This window comes from Aethalodelphis obliquidens, unplaced genomic scaffold (assembly GCF_003676395.1).
Source record: "Aethalodelphis obliquidens isolate GAN/ISIS:26980383/991018 unplaced genomic scaffold, ASM367639v1 scaffold8, whole genome shotgun sequence".
Lineage (NCBI taxonomy): Eukaryota > Metazoa > Chordata > Mammalia > Artiodactyla > Delphinidae > Aethalodelphis > Aethalodelphis obliquidens.
In genome coordinates this window covers 6,695,416-6,713,900 of record NW_020837952.1, presented here as the reverse complement: position 1 = coordinate 6,713,900, position 18,485 = coordinate 6,695,416, and the positions used below count along the sequence as shown (strand labels likewise).

General features: G+C 39.4%; 1 protein-coding gene across 6 annotated transcripts in view; it reads right to left on the bottom strand.

Moving 5' to 3' along the window:
* RBMS2 (RNA binding motif single stranded interacting protein 2) overlaps positions 1-18,485 on the bottom strand; it is a 103,683-nt gene that overhangs the window by 50,524 nt on the left and 34,674 nt on the right. For 2 of the 6 annotated variants that reach the window (XM_027106704.1, XM_027106706.1), the window contains exons 2-3: positions 11,568-11,604; positions 11,373-11,440 (exon numbers count right to left, since the gene is read on the bottom strand). Coding sequence is in view for 3 of the 6 variants with exons in the window: in XM_027106701.1 (XP_026962502.1) it covers positions 10,387-10,452 (66 nt within the window). In the remaining 3 variants the exon portion in view is untranslated. Of the gene's footprint in view, positions 1-10,386; positions 10,647-11,372; positions 11,441-11,567; positions 11,605-18,485 lie in introns of those variants that run through there. The other 4 variants (XM_027106703.1, XM_027106702.1, XM_027106707.1 and 1 more) reach the window with 3 other exon arrangements.

Genomic DNA, 18,485 nt, shown 5'->3' with positions numbered 1-18,485 from the left:
ATCCCATAAGACATGTGGTGTGGCCAAAAAAAAAAGAAGTAAATACATTCAATGTAATATTATTCAGCCTTAAAAAGCAAGGAAATTCTGGGGCTTCCCTGGTGGCGCAGTGGTTAAGAATCTGCCTGCCAATGTAGGGGACACGGGTTCGAGTCCTGGTCCGGGAAGATCCGACATGCTGCGGAGCAACTAAGCCTGTGTGCCACAACAACTGAGCCTGCGCTCTAGAGCCCGCAAGCCACAACTACTGAGCCCATGTGCCACAACTACTGAAGCCCACGAGCCTAGAGCCCACGCTCCGCAACAAGAGAAGCCACCACAATGAGAAGCCCCGGCATTGCAAGAAAGAGTAGCCTCCGCTCACCACAACTAGAGAAAGCCCATGCACAGCAACGAAGATCCAATGCAGCCAAAAATAAATAAATAAAATAATAAAGGAAAAAAAAGGAAGGAAATTCTGACATATGTTACAACATGGATGAACCTTGAGGACATTATGCTAAGTGATATAAGCCAATCACAAAAAGACAAATACTGTATGATTACACTTATATGAGGTACTTAGAGAATTAATAAAAACAGAACATAGAATAGTGTTTGCCAAAAGCTGCAGGGAGGGGAGAATGGGAAGTTGTTTAATGGTGTAGATTTTCAGTTTCACAAGATGAAAAGAGTTCTACTAGAGATTGGTTGCACAATGTAAACGTACTTAACACTATTATACTGTATACTTAAAAATGGAAAGCTTCCCTGGTGGCGCAGTGGTTGGGAGTCCGCCTGCCAATGCAGGGGACACGGGTTCAATCCCCGGTCCTGGAAGATCTCACATGACGTGGAGCAACTAAGCCCGTGCGCCACAACTACGGAGCCTGCGCTCTAGAGCCGGGAGCCACAACTACTGAGCCTGCATGCCGCAACTACTGAGGCCCATGTGCCTAGAGCCCATGCTCTGCAACAAGAGAAGCCATCGCAATGAGAAGCCCGCGCACCGCAACGAAGGCCCAAAGCAGCCAAAAATAAATAAATTTATTTTTAAAAAAAAACCCAAATACTAAGTAAAAGAGAGTAAGATGTAATGAAGGAGAGATTCTATAGGTAGGAACTACTTTTCAAGAAGGTGGATTATAAAAGGGATCAGAAAAATGGGACAGTAACTGGCAGGAGACATGGGATCCAGCAGGGTTTCTATTTTCCATTAGATATGGGTGATATTTAAAGCTACGAGACTAGATAAAATTATGAAGGAAGAAGTGTAGATAGAAAAGAAACAAGGACTGAGTCCTGGGGATCTCCAAGGTTTAGAGATCAGGAAAATTGGGAGGAACCAGCAAAGGAGCCTGAAGAGGAAAGGCCACAGATACTAGAGGAACAGGAGGGTATGGTGGTCTGCAAACCAAATGAAGAAAGTGTTCCAAGGAATTGTGTGATCAAACGTGTCAAGTGTTGACAATAGATTAATAGATTAAAAGTAAGATGAGGGCTACGAACTGACCACTGAAGAACGTGAAAGTCACTGCAGACCTTCATAAGAGCAGTTTTGGTGGAGTGGTGGGAGTAAAAGCCTAACTGGATTAGGTTTAGGAGAAAATGAGAGGTATGACACTATCAACAAGTAGAGGATGTGAGTCTCCTGTAAATTTTACACTGTTGATGGAAACAAATGTGGTATAGTTAGAAAGCAATTTAGCATTATCTCTTTTTTAATTAATTAATTTTTTTGGCCATGCTGTGCAGCATGCAGGATCTCAGTTCCCAACCAGGGATCCAACCCGTGCCCCCTAAAGTGGAAGTGCAGAGTCCTATCCACCAGTCCGCCAGGGAATTCCATAGCATTATCTCTTAAAAGTGAACATTCACATACCTATACTGCACAATACCACTCCTAGGTATAAACCCAAAAGAAATTCTTACACAAATGTACCACATAAATGATAATATTCTGAGCATCAATGTTAGGAATAGCAAAAACAAACCTGGATTAATCCAAAAGCTCATTGGCAGGAGAATGGATAAATTATGGTATATTCACAAAATGAAATATTATACAACATGAAAAAATGAATAAAACAGCTATATACAACATGAATTAATCATGAAGATGTAATACTGAATGGAAACAAACAGAAGACTGTTTGTCTAATTGCAATAAGACAATATAGTAGTGGTTGAGAGCATAGACTAGGAGCCAAACTATGTGGGTTCAAATCCCAGCTGGGCCGTTCACTAGCAACGTGATTATTAAACTCTCTGTAGTTCATTTTTTCTCATCTGTGAAACAGGGAAAATAATAATGAAATTGTCATAAGGATTAAATGATATATATAATTATACATAAAGTACTTAGAACAATGTAAACAAGCAAATTAAACATGACTTTAAACTATGTTTTAAAAAAGCAATAGAATAATAAATATAAAATTTAAAAGAGTGGTTACCTCTAGAAGGGAGGGAGGGAGGGTATGGGATGGGGAGAAACTCCTGAATATATGCAATTTACAGGCAATGATTCTAGTTCTTGAGTTGGAAGATGGGTTTACAGGTGTTCCTCTTATTATTATGCTTTAGAGTTACATGTAACCTTTTGTATTATCAAATAATATATTAAAGATAATAAAAGAAAAAGTAATGGAAGGAAATAAATTGGAGACAGCAAGTATATAACTCTTGAATAAACAACACTTTCAGATAGTTTATATAAAGGGAAAAAGAGAAATGGGGCAGCAGGTGGAGGAAGAAATGGCATCAAGAAAAAGGGTTTTTTTTTTGATAAAACAGTCTATTTACATACTGATATATGATTATAAATATTAACAAATATTACCAATCCTCAAAAATAACCCAATAAAGTATATCAGTACTTTAAGATGAAGAACTCAAGGTCAGAGAGCCTAAGAAACTTGGAACTAGGTCACACATCTAATAAGTGACAAAAGCCATATTTAAATTCAGATCTAACTCCAAATTTCACAACTTTATTTTATTTTAAAATTTTTATTAGAGTCTAGTTTACTTACAATGTTGTGTTAGGTTCAGGTGTACAGCAAAGTGAATCAGTTATACATATACATATATCCACTCTTTTTTAGATTCTTTTCCCATACAGGTCATTACACAGTATCGAGTAGAGTTCCCTGTGCTATACAGTAGGTCCTTATTAGTAATCTATTTTATATATAGTGGTGTGTATATGTCAATCCCAATCTTCCAATTTATCCCTCCCTCCCACCCCCTTCGAAATTTCACAATTTGTATAGAACAAAATGCTGCTTTCCTTTTCTTAATCTAATGCCTAACATTAGTTTAATTACATTTATTAGGATATATATTTTAAGTATCTACTAGATAGGCTTAAGATGCTATATCAGGTGTTTCAGAGGATAACAAACTGAACAACACTGTCTTTACCTTTACAGAGTTTACACTACAGCAATGAAGATAAGACAATCACCTAAATGATTCCAATACAATGCAAAATTATATAAATACCACATATGAAGTACAAAATATTATGGAGGCTAAGAAAAAAAGTCCCCTTTGGGATTAGGAGGTAGAGGGATTAGGAGAAACTTTATAGAAGAGGTAACGTTTCAGCTGAACTTCTAAAGCGTAGTTAGGGTTTTGAAAGACAGTTTTGACTGTGAGCTCTTGAATGGCCACCATCATGCCTTAGCCCCAGGTCCTAGCATTCTGGAGCTATTTAACGAATGTGGGCAGAGTGAACAAATGAACAGAAAGGCCATTCCAAAAGGAAGCAACAACAACAAAAGGATCAGAGGCTGAATACTACATGAGGCACAATGACAAAAGAATCAGAGAGTAGGAGGGATACGAATATGAACATATATATTTGGAAAGTAAGTATCAAGTTACTCATCATGATTCTTTTTACATTTTGGCTCCCATATCTCCCATCTTTAAAGAAATTCTCTCAACACTACCACCATCCTCTTTCAGGCTTTATCTCATTTCTCTGCTCCCTATCTTTTTAAAATAACAACTTTATGAGATATAATTTATATACCATGTAATTAACCCATTTAAAGTATAATTTCAATAGTATTTGGATCACAGAGTTGTGCAACTATCACCATAGTCAATTTTAGAACGTTTTCATGACCCCAGAAAGAAACCCAATACCCATTACCAGTCACTCCTCTTTTCCCCCCTAACCATCTCCTACTCCATCCCTAGGCAACTACTAATCTGCTTTCTGTCTCTCTGGATTTGCCTATTCTGGATATTTCATATAAATGGAAGCATCAAATACAGTTGACCCTTGACCAACACAGGTTTGAACTGCACAGGTCCACTTATATGTGGATTTTCTTCAATAGTAAATACTACACTACAGCAAGACCTGCTGTTGGTTGAATCCTAGGATGCAGAACCATGGATATAGAGGAGTCATGTATATATGGATGATCGACTATAGCTTACACATAGATTTTCCCAAGCCCCGCATTGTTCAAGAGTCAAATGTATGTGTTCTTTTGTGAGTGGCTTCTTTCACTACATAATGTTTTCAAGGTTCATCCATTTTGTAGAATGTATCAGTACTCTATTATTATTATTATTTTTTGGCTGTGTTGTGTCTTCATTGCTGCGCGAGCTTTCTCTAGTTGCGGCAAGCAAGGGCTACTCTTCGTTGCTGTGCACAGGCTTCTCATTGCAGTGGCTCCTCCTGTTGCAGAGCCTGTAGGCTTCAGTAGTTGTGGCATGTGGGCTCAGTAGTTGTGGCACACGGGCTTAGTTGCTCCACAGCATGTGGGATCTTCTCGAACCCGTGTCCCCTGCATTGGCAGGCGGATTCTTAACCACTGTGCCACCAGGGAAGTCCCTCTATTACTTTTTATCACTGAATAAAATTCCAAAATTCCATTGTATGGGTATATATAATATTTTATTTATCCTTTCATCAGCTGATGGATATTTGGGTTGTTTCCACCTTTCGGCTATTATGAATAATGCTGCTATGAACAATGATGTACAGGCTCTTGTGTGGACATGTTTTAATTTCTCTTGGGTATATACCTAGGAGTGTGTTTAACCTTTTAAGGAACCGCCAAACTGTTTTTCAAAGCAGCTGCACCATTTTATATTCCCATCAGCAGTGTATAAGGGTCCAATTACACCACACATTATTATCTGTGTTTTTGATTACAGCCATCCTTGTGGGTGTGAAGTGGTATCTCACTGTGGTTTTGACTCCTTGATGGCTAATGATGCTGAACATCTTTTCATGGCTATTTGTAGATCTTCTCTGGAGAAATATCTATTCAGACCTTTTGCCCATTTTTTAAATTGGGTTCTGCTCTTCATCTTAATCAAAGTTCTTAAAAGATTAGTCTATATATACCATCTATACTTCCTTACCTTCTTTCACTCAACAACCCACTCCAACCCTGCTTTTGCTTCCCCGCTCTGAAATTGCATGTCAAAGTCACCAACCACCTCTACACTGACAAAATCAATGACTATTCATCAGCCTTCATCTTCCAGGATTAATTCTATGGTTTGCACATCTGCATTTTAATTCCAGCTGACTTTTTTTTTTTTTTTTGGCCGTACCACGTGGAACGTGGGATCTTAGTTCCCCGATCAGGGATCGAACCCACATTCCCTGCATTGGAAACACAGAGTCTTAACCACTGGACCACCAGGGAAGGCCCTGACTTCCTATTCTAATCTATATTTTACTTTGTCCTGTTCTTTTCTATATTTTTCTGTTTTATTATATAGCATATTTTCTTATGGGATGAGAAATGTAAACTGACAACCAAAGGTTATATCCAGAGAACTGCAGGTAACACAACTGGCTAGAGCAGAGTCAATGTGATGAAATCATACAGGAGAGGTGGGGAAGATAAGGAAAGGCTGGATAAACAGTGGGTATTGGGCTAAGGATTTGGACTTTGTTTAGCAGGTAATACATAGCCATTAAAGGTTTGTATATAAGAAATGCTCAGCACTAAACTGCTGGAATGTTGGAAGATTATTCTGGTAGCAGGTATAAAATTACTTGGAGTCAAGGGGTAGGGAGTGGAGAAATAGGAGACAAGGAGATCATGCGGAATGTTTATTGCTGTGGTAATGAGGGCATAAGTTAGTGTAGTAGAGCTAAAAAAAAAAAAAAAGGAGGAATCAATGGAAAGACATTACTACTAAACTTCAACCAACTGAGTTAACTTTATTACTGATAACAGAACTATTAGCTGCCCCCAGTCAAGAGATGTTAGACTTTAAAAGTTCTACTAAATTTGATTTGATGGAAACTAGATGAAAATGTAGTAAACACAGAAAAATTCTCTCTCCCTGTTAGAAGTATAAACAATTCTAGTATTGCTTCCTACTTTCTTCTCTCCTGAGTAAATTCTTCCAAAAATTTCAGGTAACTCAAACTTCTTAAAGAGTGAAAGTCTGGCAGTGCCTACCAGTCAGTTCTACTCTCATCATTGCCTCCACTCCCCACAACTCCCAGCCGCAATATGGTCTTCAATATGTTAAAATCAAGAAGAAATAGAAATTTATGCAAAATAGGTTGGGGAAGGCAAATTATCCCAAGTTAAACACAGTCCCTTTTCTTTTTTTCCAAAGGGAATGGTTGCTGATGCTCTGAGGAGTTAACTTATAATAACACATGCCAGGAAGATGATGTCAGGGAAGGCGTGGTTAGGTTCTTTACAAGTCTGAAATTCCTTTAGTCCCAAACACTTCCTCTTTCAATCTCACCTATACTCAAATCTCTCTACTGAGGCAACTCTTTCAAAAGCTGAAGGAAGTGTTGAGACCCTAGAACTCTGATCTTTTTTTTTTTTAAGAACAAAGAATAATTGAAGGCCATTAAAATAGATGTGTTTTTTTCCCATGTACCATAATTTTGCAGAATCTCTCTTTGAAATCCACATTTTCCCCCTTCTGTGACTATTTTAATTCCAAAGAAAGGAAAGGATATTCAACACTACATCCTGAGAAAGAATGTGCCTTTATCAGGCATTATATATTTGCTGATTGTATGCCTATATTTACAACAGCCAAAAAAGAATAAGAAAACGATAATTGTCCTGGGCTCCTCAGTTAACAACTTCCCTGATAAAGTATACAAATATGTTTCAAAATAAAACAATCCTACTTATCTTTCTTGCCACATCGCAGGGCTTGCAGGATCTCAGTTCCCTGACCAGGGACTGAACCCCTGGCCATGGCAGTGAAAGCGCCGAGTCCTAACCACTGGACTGCCAGGGAAGTTCCCAGACAATCCTACTTTTTATTTTTATTATTATTATTATTATTTTTTTGCGGTACGCGGGCCTCTCACTGTTGTGGCCTCTCCCGTTGCGGAGCACAGGCTCTGGACGCGCAGCCTCAGCGGCCATGGCTCACAGGCCTAGCCGCTCCGCAGCATGTGGGATCTTCCCAGACCGGGGCACGAACCCGTGTCCCCTGCATTGGCAGGCGGACCCTCAACCACTGCACAACCAGGGAAGCCCCAATTCTACTTTTTAAAGACAAGTAGGACTTCCCTGGTGGCGCAGTGGTTAAGAATCTGCCTGTCAATGCAGGGGACACGGGTTCAAGCCCTGGTCCGGAAAGATCCCACATGCCGCAGAGCAACTAAACCCGTGTGCCACAACTACTGAGCCCACGTGCCACAACTATTTAAGCCCGCGGGCCTAGAGCCCGTGCTCCACAACAAGAGAAGCCACCTCAGTGAGAAGCTTGTGCACACAACCAAGAGTAGCCCCTGCTCTCTGCAACTAGAGAAAGCCTGCGCACAGCAACGAAGACCCAATGCAGACATAAATAAATAAATAAATAATAAAGACAAGTAAATAAAACTAATGAAGTCACAACAGTAATGTACAAATGTCTTTTCAAACTGAGCTCACTGGAAATTATTTTTATTCCACCAACCAGAAGTGATGACTACAGTAAATTATGATGTAAAAATGTTCCTTAAAGAAGGCAGATTTCTGCAAATCTATTATTTCCAGATTCTGGTATAACAAAATGATGGACAATAAAAGCACATATTTATGTGTACTTTTTCAGAAGTTAAGAATTTTGTTTTTTATTTCAGTTTTTTAAATGTTCCAGACAGGTCTAAGAACTTTTTTACATAGACTTGTCCTACTTGAGGAACTGAGCAAATAAGCCAATGTCAAAATTAAAACTTTACTTTGTCATAGAAAAAAGTCTGGTAGAATAGATAGAGCAAACTGCTACTAGTTATTTCCCTTAAGGAGTGGGATTTAGGTAAGGAACTTCAGGACATGAAGGGAAGACCTGACTTTTTATTTTATATGCCTCTTTATGCTTAAATTTTAAAAATAGACATGACTTACATTTATTACTATAAACTAATAAGTTATTTTAAAAATTTAATTTTCAGTATAAAAATGGACAAATTACATGAGCAAATTCACTCGAAACATTCTTCCCAAAAAATGAATGAACACATTAGGCCATACATATAAACAAAAAGACAAAGAGCAGTGTAGTAATCAATTAGTTTAAATATACCCAACACCCACAAACCTATATATACACACAAGGAGTCATCGATATAGTCACAAAGTGATGTCATCATAGCAGTGACCTGTAAGAACTCAAAGAATACTTGACAAATACACTAGTAAGTATGTATCTACCCTTACCCCAGGTTTCCTAATGTGTTTCTCAAACCTTACAAGTTATCAGAAAGAGATATGAGATTTGAATCCCAGTCCGCAATCATACCTCTTGTCCCCTACACTATCCTAGATTTAGAAGCTGGTTAAATGTTTCCTATACAACAAGCGGGAAAGGGAGTGGAGAGCTAAGAAAAGAGAATATTTTAGATAGCATCAAATACATGAAGCCGCTAATAGGGAAAAAACCAATTTCTGGAATTCATTTTACTGTATTTTAATGGGTAACCTGATAGACTTGGAGGGAAAAAATTAGGAAGGAGATTTCATACAGTACTATACAAGATATGAAAAGAATAAAGACAGATTAGATATCTATCAAAATCATATTGATTTATGTGTGTGTGTGTGTCTGTACATATAAAATTGATAACAAATATGAACCCATATTTCTTAAGGATGTAACAGAATGAATACCACATAAACTAACACCCATAAACTAACACCCATAAACTAACGCCCATAAACTAACACCCATAAACTAACACTAGGTGTTTTGGGTCTAAACATTTACCAATGCCTTGATCAGATACTTTGTTCACCTATAACAGTCTCCCTAGGTGTATAAGAAAGCATCAGGAATTCTTACCCACTGCCCAACAATCCATCAAATGAGCAAAAGATCCTTAAATGTCTAAGGCACCTTTTTTCTTCAAAGAACAGCTATAGGGCTTCCCTGGTGGCACAGTGGTTGAGAGTCTGCCTGCCGATGCAGGGGACACGGGTTCGTGCCCCGGTCCGGGAAGATCCCACATGCCACGGAGCGGCTGGGCCCATGGGCCATGGCCGCTGAGCCTGTGCGTCCGGAGCCTGTGCTCCGCAACGGAAGAGGCCACAACAGTGAGAGGCCCGCGTACCGCAAAAAAAAAAAAAAAAAAAGAACAGCTATAAAATCAAGAGACGGGGTAAATGGTCTTTCTGCTACAGCATACAGTTCCTCCTAATCAGCACGGTGTGCACTGAAATGCCAAGAAACTGCCCAAGATATTCCCTGGCAACTGTGGGGATGCCTGTACACCTCTCCCCAGACTGCCCCTGTGCCCAAGCATAGACTCCAGATATCTCTGCTGAGCCTGGCTATCTGCAGAGCAGAAAGGCCCAGCTCAGCAGCAGACCCCAAAGAATCACAGAACTTTCTGCCTTAATTCCCAAGGTACGTCTTCTCTTAAAACTCCTTCCCTACAGGCTGGGTGGGGTAGGGTCTTTATCAAAGCTAGAAGAGTAGACTCAGTCCTCAGATGAAGCTGTTGTGATTTCACTGACTGTATTCAGCTACCTGATAATGCTGGAGGAATGGTAGGAAGGAAGGTGGGCTGGGGGGAGAATGCAAACAGTTAATCAAAATGACAAAATAACCTTGGAGGTGGTAGGCTGGGGGCCAGGGTTTGAGGTGACATATTTTCCCTGTGAAAATTGTATACATCAGCAGGAAGTCAAACTAACTTCCTTTCACAAAGATACAAACTTGCAAAGCTTAATTTGTTTTTAATTCCACTGCCTTCAGGCCTCACATCAGGGACTATAAATTCCTAAAACTTCAGAACCAGGTGAGAAAAGATGCCCAAAAAAGTGATGGAAAAAGAGAGGCGGTGAGAGGAGAGGAATCCCGTTCCCCTCTTAAGGAGAATGTTAAAGCCAAGGGCACTCCCGATCCCCAGAAAAGGAAGTAGCTGGATTCCAAAAAAGCACTTTTCCCTACCTTCTTGTTGTTTTTGTTATAGCCAAAAGTCGAAATCCCAGGCCTGGAAGTCACTGATAGCAGCATTTTCTCTTTAATGTTAGGAAGCTAAGAGACAGAAGAGGGGAAGAAGGAGAGGGAAAGGGAGAGGAAAGAGAGAGAGGGAGAGGGAGGGAAGGAGGGAGGGAGGAAGAGAAGGGAGAGGGAGAAAGGAGGGGGAGGAGAAAGGGGGAGAGAAGGAGGGGGGAGTAAAGAATGAGCTAGGGCTGCTTGTTTACGTCACTGATAGAACTTAACCCCGAGTCTGAGTGAGGCTCTTCCACTGGGTCCTAATGCCCAAGATGTTTTTTTGGTTTTTTAGTTTTTTGTTTTCCCCCACAGGCTTAGCAGTTAAAGCAAAAGAAAAGTTCTTAAGTCTACCCCTTTCAACTCCATCACCTTTCCTATATGAACAAGTTCAGATTCCCATGAAAAAATGAGGGTATTTTCTCCTTAGATCTCAGCTATAAGAAGATTCGAATCTTGATTTTAAAGGGGCCACTGGGACACTGCTTTGGAGAACATGTGAAGAAAATCACAGTACTGAAAAAGAATATGTGAGGTGAGCTCAGGACTTACCCCCCACTTTATATTTAGAGCGACCTTAACACACAAAGAAAGAACAAACAGAAGAGCTCACCAAAGAGCAGAAACAAGCAAAACAGAGGATGGGAAATAACTAGTTTCAGATCCTTGGATAGTTTTACTCCTCTTAGGTTATGCTGATGGGCTGATGCCTCTTAATCCTTTTCAGATTCTCCCAGCTATGACTTAGTACTTGAGAAGGAATTTTCAAACTGGACTATGTCATGAAACTTGGTGCCTAGTGCTTTCTTTTTTCTTTCCCCCAGCTTTATTGAGATATAATTGCCTAGTGATTTCTTCAATTGTAAGCTATCTTATTTGAATCTTTATCCCACTATTTCCTAGTCTTCAAGGTCTATGAAGCTGAACAATTAGTTACTCACCCAACCTGAAATTTATGCCCAAGCTGAAGTTCACAGAGTTGGGATGTCTGCTTCAAGCTGTCTGTGAACTGTAGAAAAAAATAAATAAATAACTATTTTAAAAACATATGCTTCACAGAGAAGAAAAATACAAAGTTCTTAGGAAAGAAGAACATTAATTTAGAGTCAAGAATTGAACACAGTTGCAACACTCACCTCTAATACTTTCAAAGGAATGTCCTGTAGAAGGTACCTTAACAATAAAAGAAACTTGTTGGAAAACAAAAATTTAAGAATGATACCCAGTAATTTACCAATCTAGTCGAAGTAGAACAGGGATATAGAATGAAAGCCTTCAAATCACTTCTTAAGGCCCCCTCACAGCCATAGTGGATATTCTAAATAATAAATTAACCCTGTCTGCTTTGCCACAAAAAACATTAAGCCCAAACCGTCCCTTAAATGAAGTCCCAGTCTCTATTCTAGTTTTCCTGTCACCTTTTTGCTATAATAATGGGACAGACAGTACCAACAGTCTGCAGAGTAAATACACACATACCATACCCCCAATCTCTAACTTTCATTTCCAATAGGACAGGAAGTTCCTGCTCAGCTCAAGGGACACAGGAAGGGTGGGAACAGCCTCAATGTGGGAACTGCAACTGAGATTGGAAGCACAGCAGCCAAATGCAGTCAATAAATCAATAAAGGCATCTCTCAGTGATACCATATTTTTTTAAAGTCCCTTTTCTGCCCTCAGAGATTCTCATTCATGATATGCCAAGTTATCATTGCCATTTAGGTCCTTGGTTGATGTCTTCTCCCTAAGCCTAGCAATGTGGTAAAAACCCTTCATTTTTAAGGCCTGATTTATAATGGGATTTATAATAGCAGTCAACCTAATTTAATTTTTTAAAACTTCTAATATTCTCAACATGTTGTGTTCTCTTACTGTATTCCTTAACGCTCAATGATATCTTAGAATTTAATATAGTTAAAACCGTAAGTTTTAGAGAGAAGCAGACATGAGTTCAAATTCTGACACCACTGTTAGTTACTGTTTATATAACTTTAGGCCAAGTTACTTAACATCTCTAATTTACTCATTTCCAAAATGGAGATAATACCTACTTCATTTGCCTTTGGAATCAAATCTAAGTTCTGATTTGGTCCTGTCACTCACAAGCTGAGTGACACTGGGAGAATTACCTCATGTCTGAACCTTCTCTCCTCTGTAAAATATACAAAATAAATAGTCTCTGCTTCCTAAATTGTAGTGAAATGAAATAAGGCAATGTATATAAAGCCCTTAGGCAGGTATCTGGCACTTGGTACACATTCAACAGATGTTAGCTCCATTTTGATTAATTACCCTACTGTCTCCCAGTGTATCCCTCTGGGTATTGTATAACCCAGATTTTATGATCTGAAGTGAACATTTCCAAAAACTAGTATCTTAGTTACATTCAAAAGATCATACTAGGACTAGGCAGGCGAAACAATATAAGTGAAAATACTGAATAAGAAATTTCAGAAATCACCCAATCCAATTTCATTTCTCTGCCTTCTAGAAGCAAACAATCCAATTATTTGTAAATTCTTTTCATAACTCCCAATCTCTTGGAAATTGGTGGATCATCTCTTATCTCTAGGAAAAAAAGGAAACAAAATAGTACAGAATCAAAGTACACTAGACAAGACATCCCAGCTCCCATTTCTCTAGAGTCCTACTACTTTAAGAAGTTGAAATAGATCTAGAAAAAGTAGAAAGTATCAGAAGGGAGATAAAGAACGATCCAATTGGGACTTCCCTGGTGGCGCAGTGGTTAAGAATTCGCCTGCCAATGCAGAGGACATGAGTTCGAGCCCTGGTCCGGGAAGATCCTACATGCCGTGCAGCAACTAAGGTCGCGTGCCACAACTACTGAGCCTGCACTCTAGAGCCCGCGAGGCACAACTACTGAGACCACGTGCCACAACTACTGAAGCTCTCATGCCTAGAGCCCGTGCCCCACAACAAGAGAAGCCAATGCAATGAGAAGCCCGCGCACCACAACGAAGAGTAGCCCCCACTCGCCGCAACTAGAGAAAGCCCGCGCGCAGCAACGAAGACCCAATGCAGCCATAAATAAATAAATAAATTTATTTTAAAAAAAAAGATCCAATTAAATAAATTCTATTTTATAAATTCTATATAAATAAATTCCATATGTATTTACTAATACAAAAACCTGTATGTTTATACTCTGATTATAAGTTTAGGGCCATAAAAGTAAAATGACCCAGATTGGTGAACTGATGCCAAAGGTCAATTATGTCAAAGAGCACCAACAGGACTGGAAACTACAACCTTTACTATGGTAAGTATATTTTTAAAGGAGGTGATGGAATCTTGTGGAAGTGACAGAGAAGGTAATGGAGTTCTGTGGTTATATTCAGGAAGTATATGAGAAGAGGAAGAATCCTATTTCTTCCAGTGTGTTTACTTTGATCACCACCCCCCATCTGCTTTGCCCGTTACATTGCTTACATTTTTCCAGATTTAGTCAATGCCTCTCAAATTCTTGGTTCTCTTGAGCCCAGCACCCAAAAGTTGTTTTGAGGGGAAAAAGTAAAAGAAGTTATTTGGAACATCTCTTGGATGGAGACATTTATACCTCAGATTCAATATAGACTGGTTTGTGATTTCTCCAGAAAAACTGTAACAGGGAAGAACAAATCTGACTCCATGTTGGACCTGTTCCTTTTACTTTAATCTTTGTATTCTATTGCTTTTGCTACAAGTTAAGAATGTTGCCTATAGCCTGAAATATACATGATAGCCCATTCTCAAGGCTCTGACCTTTAAAGGCATAAAACTTTTCCATTCCTACAGAGATAAAAAGTTGCAGAACAGAGAATAACATTTGTCATGTTGGAGGTTTACAGGAACAATATGACCTGACCTACCTGGACAGATGCAAGAACAAAGGATTCTGACATGAAGAAGTTTGCAGCAACCAACCACACCCTCTCCCCTTTTAGTAAAAAAGAAGCCTAAATTCCAACTTGGGTAAGATGGTTCTTTAGGACACTAGTCCACCACTTCTCGGTCTGCTGTCTTTCCAAATAAAGTCACTATTCCTTGCCCCAACAACTTGTCTCTCAGTTTACTGGCCTGTCCTTTGGCAAGTAGCACAAGCTTGGACTTGGTAACAAAACAACACTTTTAAGTATGTGTCTCAGGTACAGAGCAGTTGGGGTCAGATCAACCCTGACTTGTACGTTGAAAGATGACTGCATGCAACTATTGGGCCCTCCACATCAGAGTGGAGAACTCAAGGAATGTATTACCTGCAGATATGCCAGACCCTAACTATAGGACTAGAGCCAGGCTGATGTAGCACATGTGTCTGCCAGCAGTGAGACAGGACCAAGTTTGTTAGTGGAGCTCTGAATATGGTTCAGAGACCTGAATAAATATATTAGGGCCAAGGGTTTTTTTTTCCCCAGCTATTCATATTCTCTGTGGGGATTTCCCTGGCAGTCCAGCGGTTAAGACTCCGCGCTCCCACTGCAGGGCGTGCGGGTTTGATCCCTGGTCAGGGAACTAAGATCGTGGCCAAAAAATATACATATATATATTTCAAATAAATATATAATATAAATTTATATTTATATAAATATATGTTTTATATATATATATATATTCTCTGTGGATTATCTTTCCTCCCACTGATTAACTTTTGTGCCCAAAAGTCTAGGTCATGAAAAAAAACCAAAAAGTTCAATTTATTTAATGGTAAAGAGATGAGGTAATGCCTTAAGAAGAAGTAAAAAAAAAAAAAAAAGTTTAACACATCAGCTTCCTTAAGTAGGAAAATTTAAGGATCTGAATCAAACAACTTGAAAAGCTTAGCCCTGTCCCCTTCGAATGTAGGATGGAATGACAAAATTGGTCTAAAACTAGAAACTGGGAAAGTGTGGCCTCTCGACTCCTTGACTTAACTCATTGGAAAACAGGGGAAAAGACAGGCAACTCTGAAGAATTATTTATCTCATACCCTGGATATCAGTGCTAATAGTATATTCTCCTCTTCTATAACAACAGATATTTCTGGCCAAAACTTACTACAGAGAATATCCTAACAAAATTTTCAAGTAGACTTTTCCTTTGCCAGACACTAAAGAAATACAGGAATCAAATCTTCTAGAATCACTGGACCAGAAAATTAGTATAATATAGAAAGAAAAGCCTAGACTGGTTTCTATGCATACCCAGAATGGACTGCATTGATGGGTAATATTATAGTCTCCAAATGTATGTTTCCTTTACACCTGAGACATTAATTTTGTTTGGCTTCAGCTATCCCTAAAATAAATAGCTCAGATGATCCCCATAAGCGTCCACAACTGAACTGAACAATTAGAACCAAATGAAATGGCTGCTTATGTAGGTTAAATATATCTTTTCAAATAGTCAAATACTGGTAATTTCATATGGTTAAATCTAACACTGCAAGAAGGGTGAGACTGTGGAGATGATAATGAGTCAGAATACTGATGAATTGGATAGTTCCTTTCCTTTGTCCTCTCTTATTTTCAGATTGAAAATAAAAAAACCCGGAAAGGTAAACTCACTTGCATAAGGTCATAGGGGTCAAATATCTGAAACCAGAATCCAGACTTTCTGTCTCAATTCAACATTGTTCCCATACTAATCTGATTTGACTGTAAAATTTAGAATTCTGATATATATATCTTTCGGGGTCAGAAATAATAAAGAAATAATCCTAGGATTTCAGAGGTGAAAGTTCAACCATTTTCCTCAAATCAGCTTTTTATCTTAAGGGTTAAAGCAGTGATACCTAATATTTTGGCCTATTCTTTTTTTTTTTTTTTTTTTGCAGTACGCGGGCCTCTCACTGTTGTGGCCTCTCCCGTTGTGGAGCACAGGCTCCGCACGCGCAGGCTCAGCGGCCATGGCCCACAGACCCAGCCGCTCCGCGGCATGTGGGATCTTCCCCGACCGGGGCACGAACCCGGGTCCCCTACATCGGCAGGCGGACTCTCAACCACTGCACCACCAGGGAAGCCGCAATTTCTTTTAAGTATCTCCAATGGGAAAGTGAATCTCAATGAACATTAAGAGAACACTGCCACCGCCTGGATAATATAGGTCATGCACCCTTTAGCAAATACCAGGAAGAGAAAGCACAGAATTTGTAAGTAGATCAGAACTTTGAAATTTAAACCCAGCTCTATCATTTGCTGTGTTAAATTGGAAAATCTCAATCTTTTAAAACATCAGTTTCCCCTTCTACAAAATGGGCATAGTATCTGTTCTATTTCTCAGGGATAATCATGACAGTCAAATTAGATAATGACTGTAAAAGTACTTTATTGATTACAAAGCATTTTCCAAGTGTGAGACCACAGTTGATATTTACTATGCCATGTTGAGTATAACAAATCCATCTTTTTTTTAACTGAATATTTTATTAACATAATAGTTGTCTAAACAAATCCATCTTATTCCTTACCGCAAATCTAAGTAAATAATCTTCAGCTTGAGAATCAGAGCCAACTCATAAAATTTTAGATGCCTAATGGCAAATTTCTTTCTTTATATGTTAATGTGGACTCACTATCATTAACTTATTGAAATGTGTTGTTGAACAGAAAAATATGTTAAAATTAAAACTACTTGGAGATACCATTTCTCACCTACCAGACTGGCAAAAATCCAAAAGCTTGACAACAAACTGAGTAGTCAAACAAGTGGGAGAGACTGTAGTAAAAAGGCTGTCATATATTGTTCGTGGAAATAGAGAATAGCATAACTCCTTTTGCACTATTTAGCAAAATTACATATCATTTTACCCTTCAACCTAACAGTTCTACTTCTAGGAATATATTCCAAAGATATAATGGCAAAAATAAGAGAAAACAATATGTACAATGCATATCCAGACCAGTAAGCAAGGAAGCTATCAAAGAATACTGGGGTTGTTTTACTGCACACTTTAAATTCGTAATCTTAAAAAATGAGATTTGAATTTTTATTGAGTACCTTTAAAAAGGTAGCATCAGGGGCTTCCCTGGTGGCGCAGTGGTTGAGAGTCCGCCTGCCGATGCAGGGGACACGGGTTCGTGCCCCGGTCCGGGAAGATCCCACATGCCGCAGAGCGGGTGGGCCCGTGAGCCATGGCCGCTGACCCTGCGCGTCCAGAGCCTGTGCTCCGCAGCGGGAGAGGCCACAGCAGTGAGAGGCCCGCGTACAGCAAAAAAAAAAAAAAAAAAAAAGGTAGCATCAAAATTATAAAATTAGGGCTTCCCTGGTGGCACAGTGGTTGAGAGTCTGCTTGCCGATGCAAGGTACACAGGTTCGTGCTCCGGTCCTGGAAGATCCCACATGCCGCAGAGCGGCTAGGCCCGTGAGCCATGGCCACTGAGCCTGCGCGTCCGGAGCCTGCACGTCCGGAGCCTGTGCTCTGCAACGGGAGAGGCCGCAACAGTGAGAGGCCCGTGTACCGCAAAAAAAAAAAATTATAAAATTAACATCTGTTATGAATCATATCTAAAACTGGGTATAAACAGAAATTTTATTTCCTGATTTAATTTCAGGGGAACTAATGTTTAGGAAAGCTATTAGGTGAATGTTTGTTTATTTATTTTAATACAGCAGGTTCTTATTACTCATCCATTTTATACACATCAGTGTATACATGTCAATTCCAATCGCCCAATTCATCAGACCACCATCCCCACCCCCCCGCGGCTTTCCCACCTTGGTGTCCATACAATTGTCCTCTACATCTGTGTCTCAACTTCTGCCCTGCAAACCAGTTCATCTGTACCATTTTTCTAGGTTCCACATATATGCGTTAATATACGATATTTGTTTTTCTCTTTCTGACTTACTTCACTCTGTATGACAGTCTCTAGATCCATCCACGGCTCAACAAATGACCCAATTTTGTTCCTTTTTATGGATGAGTAATATTCCATTGTATATATGTACCACATCTTCTTTATCCATTTGTCTGTCGATGGGCATTAGGTTGCTTCCATGACCTGGCTGTCGTAAATAGTGCTGCAGTGAACACTGGGGTGCATGTGTCTTTTTGAATTATGGTTTTCTCGGGGTATATG